Here is a 10,534-nt window from a genome sequence, read left to right on the forward strand (position 1 = left end):
TTTATTTATTTATTTATTTATTTATTTATTTTTATTTATTTATTTTTTTTAGCTGAGCCATCCTGCTACCTATTGGCAGCTCGGGCTGGACTCGAACCGCTGTTGCTCAGAGCTCAAACTCTTGAGCGAGCTCTTAACCAACTGAGCCACTCGGCCGGCCCTCGGCCCTTCTCCTTTATATTTTTAACAAGTGACATAGATTAGAATTAAGACTCCAAATGCACACCCAACATTTCTATATGTCCTCAATCTGTGTAAATAGTTAAGTGATAGTCTCCCACAGGGGTTGTTAAAGCCAATTTTGTAATCTATCTGAGGTCTTGTTGTGAAAATATTCCTCTTCCTGAATTCCTCTCTGCTGTGGGGTCTTCCACACCACCACATATGGAGCCCAAATACAGATATAGGAGGGACTTATAATTCTTTTCCCATTACTTAAAAACTAATAGATTAAAAACCCAAACTCCAAACTCAAAACCCAGACTCATCATTTTAGATTTATCTTCTACTGGACAATATTCTCAAATAGGATATAAAAGTAGTTAATATTTTTAAAGCAAAGATAATTGTGAAACTGGATAATATATTTCAAACTGCTAAAAGTTAATGGTGAGTTTCACTGATTCATAAATCATGTAAAATGGTACGTGCTTTTAAAATTTCACTTGCTTTTTCTTATAGTTGTAATTGATTTAGTGCCTATGACCTTCTTTTTTAGGACTGGATTTATAGACAGCTGTGTGAAACCTCCATTCCACTCCATCCTCAGTTACTTCCTCTGATTGACGTGTACATAAATTCTGTACTTACTCCTGCATCCAAATCTAATCCAGAAGCCACAAATCAGCCAGTCACAGAACAGGAGATACTCAATATTTTCCAAGAAGTCATTGGGGTAAAATAGTGATTCTTCTATATTAATCAGCTTATTTTTTTTTAGTTTATTCTTTTCACTTATTCCATATTTTTTTTTACTGATTATTAGAGGACTTCTAGGTGGTTCTGAATTTGAAATGGGATTAAATATCATTAGATTATTTATAAAAATCTAAAGAATGGTATTAGTTCCAAGTAATTTTTTGAATATGCATTTTTTTAAAGATTTATATTAAAAATATAGCAAGCATACAATATTATATTAGTTCCAGGTGTACACCATAGTTATTCAACACTCATATACCCAAAGAAGTGATCACCATGGTAAGTCCAACAACCATCTGGCACTGTACCACGCTATCACAATGTTATTGACTATATTCCCTATGCCGTATATTACATCCCCATGGCTTATTTGTTTTATACCTGGAATTTTGGACCTCTTATTTCCCTTCACCTTTTCCCATCTTTAAAAATTTTCAATTGCAGTTGACATTAAGTATTATTTTATATTAATTTCAGGTGTACAGCATAGTGGTTAGACATTTATATAATTTAAGAAGTGATCCCCCTGGCTAGTTTAGTACCCATCTGGCACTATACATACTTATTATCAAAGTATTGACCACATTCCCTGTTTTTTACTTTATTACATCCCCATGACTATAAGTACTAATTTGTACTTCTTAATGCCTTCACCCTTTTCACCCTGTCCCCCAGCCCTGCTCCCATCTATATCACCCCAATAAATCTAGAACCCATCTGACCCATACATAGTTATTACAATATTATTGACTATATTCCTTATGCTATACCCTACATCCCCATGACTACTGTGTAACAACCGATTTGTACTTCTTAATCCCTTCCCCCTTTCTATCTATCTTCCTAACCCCCCTTCTACCTGGCAACCATCAATATGTCCTCTGTTTCTATGTGTTTGTTTCTGTTTGTTTGTTTATTTTCTTTAAATTCCACATATAAGTGTAAATCACATTGCACTCATCTTTCTCTGTCTGACATACTCCACTCAACACAATACCCTCCAGGTCCATCCATGCTGCCACAGATGGCAAGAACCCATTCATTACCTTCCATATCTGAGCAATATTCCATTGTAAATGTGTACCACCTACTCTTTATCCATTGTATCATTGACAAGACACCCAGGCTGCCTCCACATCTTGGCCATTGTAAACAATGCTGCAATGAACATATGGATACACACATCCCCTTGAAGTAGCATTTTGGGCTTCTTTGTCTCTTGTATAGCCTTTGTTTTAAAGTCTATTTTGTCTGTATTGCTACCTCAGCTTTTTTTTTTTTTCTTCATTTTCATGAAATAGCTTTTTCTATTCCTTTCAGCCTGTGTGTCTTTCAGTCTTAAGTGAGTCTCTTATAGGCAGCATATGTAAGAGTTTTGTTTTCTTACCCATTCAGCCGCTCTTTGTCTTTGGATTGGAGCATTTAATCCATTTACATTTAAAGTAATTATTAATAGATACGTACTTATTGCCATTTTATTATTCATGTTTTTTTTCCATCTTAAAGAAGTCCCTCTAACATTCCTTATAATACTGGTTTGGTGGTGATGAATTCCATGAGCTTTTTCTTGTCTGGGAAGCTTTTTTTGGATTTTAAATGATAGCCTTGCTGGGTAGACTACTTTTGGTTGTAGGTCCTTTCTTTTTATCACTTTGAATATTTTTTGCTAATCCTCTGGCCTGCAAAGTTTCTGTTGAGATATCAGCCTACAATCTTATGGGAGCTCCCTTATAGGTAACTAGTTGCCTTTCTCTTGCTGCTTTTAGGATTCTCTCTTTGTCTTTAATCTTTGCCAGTTTAAATATAATGTGTCTTCGTGTGGGCCTGTTTGTGTTCATCTTGTTTGGGACACTGTACTTCCTGGGCTCATATGTCTATTTCTTTCACCAGTTAGGAAAGTTTTCCATCATTATTTCTTCAAATAGGTTTTCAATCCATTGCTTTCTCTCCTCTCCTTCTGGTACCCTTATGATGCAAATGTTGGTATGCTTAATGTTGTCCCAGAGGTCTCCTAAACTATCCTAAATTTTTTGGATCTTTTTTCTTTTTGTTGTTCTAATTGGCTGTTTTCTGCTACCTCATCTTCCAAATCGCTGATTCTCCTGTTTTATCTGAACTAGGGAACAGCAATACTGAATAGTGTATTTTGAATGCTTTTGCTATCAAAAATGCACTCATGAAGTTTAACGTCATTTTAAAGTATTTATATTATCTCTAGGGTGACAACATCCGCCTTAATCAGCGTTTCAGTATCACAGCACAGCTTTTGGTGCTTTACTATATACTGTCCTATGAGGAAGCTCTCCTAGCAAACACAAAGACTTTAGGTAAGTTGTGCATAGGGGAGTGTTTCTAGTATTAGTTCTATTTGCTTATATTTTGTTACTTTTGCAGCTGTTATGTGAGGAAATCAGGTCAAATATTTTAACAAGCTCCAATGTTATTCTACAGTCTTTGCAGTATAGGCATTGTATACTCTGATGCATAAATACATGTATGTGTGCACTCATAACCACCTCTTAAGGCTCAGTCCTCCTTTTAGCAGGCTAATAGACAGCTGAATTGCCTGTATTTTAACCATTTTAGTGACCTTATTAACTAAATATAAGTTGAGATAAACCTGAAGGAACTGTAACTGAAATTTTTTTGCTTGATTTCCATCTTGCCCTATCTTCTTTCCATTAGTGGAAGAATGACAATCTAGTCAAAAGCTATAGAAAAAAAACAGAGGAGTTTCCTTTTGCCATTAAAAGGAAAAAATGGGCTGAACTGGGCTTTCAAACTTAGCTACTTCATATATTGTAATATCAGAAGATCAGATTTAGCATAGATGATATCAGTATAAAGTAGTGTGTTTTCCTTTATTTTAAAAATAAAAGTCACCTGTATTTTAGGCTTGCTAAATGTATGTAGTTCCAAACTTGAAACAAAAAGTGTCATTAAAAAGCTATAGGCATCGAGTATATAATGTAGGGAATATTCTTGTAACGGTGGTTATTTTGCCACAGCTGAGTGATTTTACTTTTTGAAAGCTATAAATTAAAGTTATCTTTTAGTTGTTGGGCAGGTCAGTTTCTTTTATTTATCTGAAGTATTGTGTTTTAAATATACTGTGAATTTCTCAGCTACTTTCTTTCCTGACTACAACTGTTAAGGTTATACAGATGATATCCTATAATTGTAATTATAGTCTTTGTCACATTAGGGACAAGATGGGCTAATAATAAGCATTAGATATAGTCTCCCACTTTTATCCACAGATAATGAATTCTGTTAAGGAATATGATACTTTGATTTAATAAATAGATAGTAGAGGAATGAGTTACAAGGAGGTGTTCTGGGGGAGAACTCAGACCATTAGTACTGTAGCAGGAGACCAATATATACCCTTAGCTTTCATTTAACATAATGTCTAGCAAAAATATTTTTAATACAGAAAGTACAGAGAATAGTATAGCCAACTCTTGTGTATATGCCATGCTGAATTAACAAGTCACAACTGGAATAATCTTTAAAGGTTATGTATTCCAGCCTCCGATGGCATGCTTAGTATTCCTGTGAAACTGCTATTCTTTTTATTTATTTATTTATTTTTATTATTAGTTTCAGGTGTACAAAACAATGCAATAGTTATTCTTTTCACCCCTCACAAAGTGGCAACCTCCCTCCCTCTATCCACTACCCTCCCACCCCTGATATCATACATATCTATTACAATTCCATTGACTCCATTCCCACACTATATTCCACATCCCATAACTATATATGTATTAAATTATAGTTGACATATAATATTATTCAACAGTAGCTTCAGGTGTACAGTGCAGTGGTCAGGCCTCTACACAATCCATGAAGCGGTCTCCCTAACAAGACATGAGATCATCTGTTCCCCTAAAAAATATTTACAACATTATTGATTATATTCCCCAAACTGTCTTTTCTATCCCTGAGGCAATATTGTAGTTACCAATTTATGTTGTCTCGTCCCTTCCCCTTCTCCCTCATCCCCAACCCGGCGCCATCTAGCAATCATCAGTTTTTCCTCTGTGTCTCTGAGACTATTTCTGTGTTTACATTACTCATTTATTCAGTTCTTTAGATTCCACATATAAGTGAGATCACATGGTATTTGTCTTTCTCTGACTGACTAATTTCATTTAGCATAATTTTCTCTAGGTCCATCCATATCGTTGCAAATGGTACAATTTCATTCTTCTTTATAGCTGAGTAACACTCCATTGTATAAATGTACCACAGTTTCTTAATCCATTCGTCTACCGATGGGCATTTCGATTGTTTTCCAGTCTTGGCTATTGTAAATAGCGCTGCAGTAAACATAGGGACACATGTATTTTTTCGAATTAGTGTCTTGGGTTTTTCTGGATAAATACCTAAGAGTGGAATTGCTGGGTCATAGGGTAGTTTCATTTCCAGATTTTCGAGATACCTCCATACTGATTTCCATAGTGGCTGCACCAGCCTGCAGTCCCACCAACAGTGCACCAGGGTTCCCTTTTTCCCCACAACCTCGCCAGCACTTGTTTGTTGATTTATTGATGATAGCCCTTCTGACCGGGGTAAGGTGGTATCACATTGTGGTTTTTATTTGCATTTCCCTAATGATTGGTGAGGTTGAACATTTTTTCATATGCCTGTTGGCCATCTGTATGTCCTCTTTAGAGAAATGTCTCTCTATATGCTCTGCCCATTTTTTAATTGGGTTGTTTGTTTTTTTGGTGTTGAGTTGAATGAGTGTTTTATAAATTTTGGATATTAACCCCTTATCAGATATATCATTGACAAATATCTTCTCCCATTCAGTACTCTTCCTTTTGGTTTATTGATGATTTCCTTGAAGCTACTATTCTTTATGCAACAATCTGATGAATCTCAATTGGAAAGTTAAGGATTTTAGGTTAGGTGTACAACACAGCCTTATTTGAGTCTTGGAAAAGGAACTGAGGGGTTAGAGGAAAATTACTAGATTTTTACAAGATTCTAGGCAAAAGATGGTGGATTGGACCTGTAACAATGTATATGTATTTTGAAGGTAGAATTGAGAGGTTTTGCTCATAGATTCTTGAGGTTTGCGAGACCAGGAGCTAAGCTTGATGTGTAGGCTTTTGGTCTGAGCCCAAGGGACAGAATGGCTGTCAACTGAAATGAAAGAGCCTGGAGGAGAAGCAGGCTTGTGAGGGATCATGATCTCAGTTTTGGACATGTTAAGTTAGAAATGTCTGATAGACTTTCATGTGGGGATGTTAAGGAGACTGTTGGTGTGTACTGGCCTGGAATTCAGGGGAGATACCTGGACTGAAGCCTTGACAATCTTCAGCATACATATGGTATTTCAAATCATGACATTAAATAAGATCACCAAGAAAGAGAGTGTGGGAGGAGGAAGAATCAGGAGGATATGATCTTCTGGATGCCAAGGAAAGAATTTTCCAAAGAGATAATGATCACCTATGTCAAATGATGTTGCTAGAACCAGTAAGGTTAGGACTGAGACTCAGCTAATGACTACCTGTAGCTTGCTGTAGCTCATTTGACCTTCAAAGTTTTATTAGTAGAGTGGCAGGATGAAAGCCTGATTGTAATAAATTGAAAATTAGAAGAGATATACTGGAGACAGTGAGTAGAGACAACTCTTTTGAGATGCTGTAAAGAGGAGAGGAATGTGGTAATTGGAGAAGAAAATAAAGTCAGGGGAGGGCTTTTTTTTAAGGGTGAAAGAGATAAGAGAATGTTTGTATGCTGTTGGGAGTAGTCTAGTGAAGAAGGAAGGTTGATGATGCGAAGGGGAGAATCCCGGGATTGATTTCTTGATAGGTCGGAGGGGATGGGATATAGAAGACAAATGGAGAGATTGGCCTTTCCTTGGAGAATTTTTTCCCTTGGTTTAGGGGAATGTTTTTTTCCAGTCTACGTTCTCTTTTCTAAGGGAAATAAGTAAATGCAGAATATGTCACAACATGACAAAATTTTGCTCTTCCACAGCCAAAAAGACAATTATTCTGCCTCAAATTTATTTCTACCTGTGAAGTTATATTGTAGTTTCAGTTTAACCATTCTGTGGTTTTGGCTCTTATAATAAACATTATTAGCAGGTAGCTACAAAAGCTCAAATATGGAATTCTGAAATTTGAGATTGAGCCAAGTATTAGAATATCAGTCATTAACAAAAAACAAATTGTGTGAGTGTGTATTTTCAAATACACATATATTTTTGGTTTTTAAAAAATATTTATAATACATTTATATAATCTTAGCTAAATATTACATTGCTCCAAAAGAATATGTGTAAGAAATAAAGAATAATATAATAAATCTCTGTATACTAATACCCACTTAAAATATGAGCATTACCATTGTATTTTCAGCTTTTTATACTTAAATATTTCCCATTTGTTACTTCTTTATTACTAGGTAAAACAGTTTAATTTTAGATACTTTTGAAAATTAAAGATAATAGTAATTAATATTGAACATATGAGGAACTACTTAATCTGTTCCTAAAGCAGCCCAGGGGATTCTAAACACTATCTCATTCTATAGTAGCTAAATGTATCACTTGCTTAACTCTCTCCCTCAAACTTAACTTCATTTAAAAACAAAGTCTAGCCTTTTTTTCTGCTTTGTTCCTGGTATGTGTGAAATTTCCTTCTTGGTCACCAGCAGAACAAGACACATCCGTGGTACTTGGGAAACTAATGTTCAGTGGGTCTAAATTCCTGCACTTGGAAGTTTTTCTTTGTACTCGATAGTTAATTTTTTTCTTTTAAGAGGATGTTAATGTCAACTTCCTTTTTCAAAATGCAGAAACTTTTAAACAAATATTATCAGATATTATTTCTTGGCAACTTGAAGTTTCAGAGCTGTAGAATCAAGTTTTAACAGAGTTCTAATAGTCGCATGACTACAGTGTAGAGCAGCGGTTCTCAACCTTTCACAGGGGTCGTCTAAGACCATTGGAAAACATATTTTTGATGGTCTTAGGAACCGAGACACCACTCCTCTATCCGTCTCCAGGCCCACGCTCACACACGAGTACCTGGCGACCCCTGTGAAAGGGTCGTTCGACCCCCAAAGGGGTCGCGACCCACAGGTTGAGAACTGCTGGTGTAGAGTAACAGTACAAAAAATTTTAATTTATTTCATTTACCTAATTGTTTATGTATCTTAATGCAAAAGAACTGGTTTTTTTTGCAGATACGCTCACACACGAGTACCTGGCGACCCCTGTGAAAGGGTCGTTCGACACCCCCCCCACACACAGGTTGAGAACTGCTGGTGTAGAGTAACAGTATAAAAAATTTTAATTTATTTCATTTACCTAATTGTTTATGTATCTTAATGCAAAAGAACTGGTTTCTAAAATCAGAACATTTATTAAAAGTGTGTTTAATGGAAGAAATTTAGTAAATGAGAAAAATTCAAAGACCAAAGTGTAAACCACTGATAATTCTGCTGCCCAGAGGTAATCACCATTAGAATTTTGCTAGAAAACCCTTCAGTTTTTGCACATATGATAGCTTTCACAAAATTGGAATCATAATGCAATTAACCCTTGAACAACATGGTTTGAACTGTACAGGTCCACTTATACATGGATTTTTTTCAATAAATACTTGTACTGTTTTTTTGTTTGTTTTTTTATAAGCTGAGCCATCCTGCTACCTGTTGGCAGCTCAGCGGCTGCTCAGCTCGGGCTGGGAATCAAACCGCTGTTGCTCAGAGCTCAAACTCTTGAGCAAGCTCTTAACCAACTGATCCATTCGGCCGGCCCTTACTTGTACTGTTTTCAATCTGCGTTTGGGTGTCCATGGATACAGAGGGCCGACTGTATGCATTGATCTGTGTAATTTTTTATAAGGGACTTGAGCATCTGCAGATTTTGGTATTCATGGAGTGTCCTGGAACCAATCCCATAGAGTTACTGAGGGGCAACTAGTTTTGGGGGAGTCAAAAGTTGTATATGCAGATTTTCAGCTGCACGATGGGTGTGGGGTGGTCTGTGCCTCTAACCCCTGAGTTGTTCAAGGGTCAACTGTATGGTTTTACTCTACCCTTTCTACTTAATATATTTTAAAGATTTGCCTATTATAGTAAAGTTTTTTCTAAAACATGATCTTTAATAGTAGTATAATATTTCTTCATATAAAAAAAAATTCATAAAAAAAAATTATTTAACAAATTCCTTATTGTTGGACATTTCCAAATTTTGTAATTATAAACAGTGGAGGAATGAATATCCTTAAAGCTAGTAATTCTGTATACAGGAAGAGTATTTCTGTCCTTAGGACAGATTACTAGATACAGAACTACTAAGTCAAAGACTTTGAAAAATTAGTAGATTTAAAAAATAAATTGCCTTCTAGGTAGGTCATACCATTTTAGACACCCACATTTATATAAAATGTGTCATTTTAAAAATAATATTGAACGCCAGCCAAGTGGCTCAGTTGGTCAAGAACTCGCTCAAGAGTGCAAGCTCTGAGCAACAGGGTCACCGGTTCACTGGTTCAATTCCCAGCCTGAGCTGAGATGCCGCTGAGCTGCCAACAGGTGGCAGGATGGCTCAGTTAAAAAAAATAATAATAATAATATTGAGTATTATTATTTGTTTATTGTGTTTTTTAATTATAGAATTTTATAGGGAGGAATATCTTTCAAAGCAAGGTGCTAACATATATAACTAATTACTTATATTTTCTTTTAGGATATTATTTCCATTTTAAAATTTAAGTATGCCTTTAAGTAGTTTTGGTGTAAAGTATGGAGTACAGATTCAATTTTCTAATTGGCTATTTCTGAACATCACATAGTGAATAATCTATCATTTTCCTGTTATTTTGAAAAGTTGCCTTGATGTATACTGAAGTTTTATTACAAACTTATGTCTCTTTCTGCATTTTTTTTTATGTCAGACATTTCCAGTGCCTTTCACCATTACTGATCTTGTCAATATGTCAGTCTATTCTCACATATTTACTCTTTCACATGAACTTTTTTATAATTTTGTCAAATTCCACAGAAGAAAATTATATTAGGATTTTGATCAGAATTATGTTAAGCTTATAGATTAATTTGGAGAGAATTTAAATCTTTACAATATTAAGTCTTCTCATTTAGGAATATGAAATAATTTTTTAATTAAAATGTAAGCTTTATGAAGACTGATTTTTGTCTGGTTTTTTTGCTATCATACCTAGCATCTAGAATATTACTTGATACGTAATAAACACTTAAGAAATGTTTTTTTGAATGAGTTAATTTGCTTTATTTTTTTATGTCAATAAAATTTTACTTTATATAGATTCTGTATAATCTTATCCTAACAAGTTATCACTCATAGGAAAGGGATTGACATTTAGTTTGGATTAGTCAATTTCTAATTAGTCAATTAGTCCATTAATTTGAATTTCTTAGAGTACCATTAAAAAATTAATTTATCAAGTAAATATTTTTGACAATTATTGAGATAATTTGGTCTATTTATATAATTTATTGTATAACTAATATCTTTATATTCTTGGAATGGACCCTTCTTGCTCTTGGTATATTATTGTTTTAGTATAGTGCTGGATTTTGTTATTTTTTTTTAATACAG

At 34.8% G+C, this 10,534-nt stretch overlaps 1 protein-coding gene across 3 annotated transcripts in view; it reads left to right on the forward strand.

Moving 5' to 3' along the window:
* Positions 1-10,534, forward strand: part of INTS2 (integrator complex subunit 2) — a 45,390-nt gene that overhangs the window by 18,970 nt on the left and 15,886 nt on the right. For all 3 annotated transcript variants that reach the window (XM_019636771.1, XM_019636770.1, XM_019636772.1), the window contains exons 14-15: positions 719-895; positions 3,140-3,248. In XM_019636771.1, coding sequence (XP_019492316.1) covers positions 719-895; positions 3,140-3,248 — 286 coding nt within the window. The remainder of the gene's footprint in view (positions 1-718; positions 896-3,139; positions 3,249-10,534) is intronic.

Source organism: Hipposideros armiger, unplaced genomic scaffold, assembly GCF_001890085.2.
Source record: "Hipposideros armiger isolate ML-2016 unplaced genomic scaffold, ASM189008v1 scaffold_29, whole genome shotgun sequence".
Taxonomy (NCBI): domain Eukaryota; kingdom Metazoa; phylum Chordata; class Mammalia; order Chiroptera; family Hipposideridae; genus Hipposideros; species Hipposideros armiger.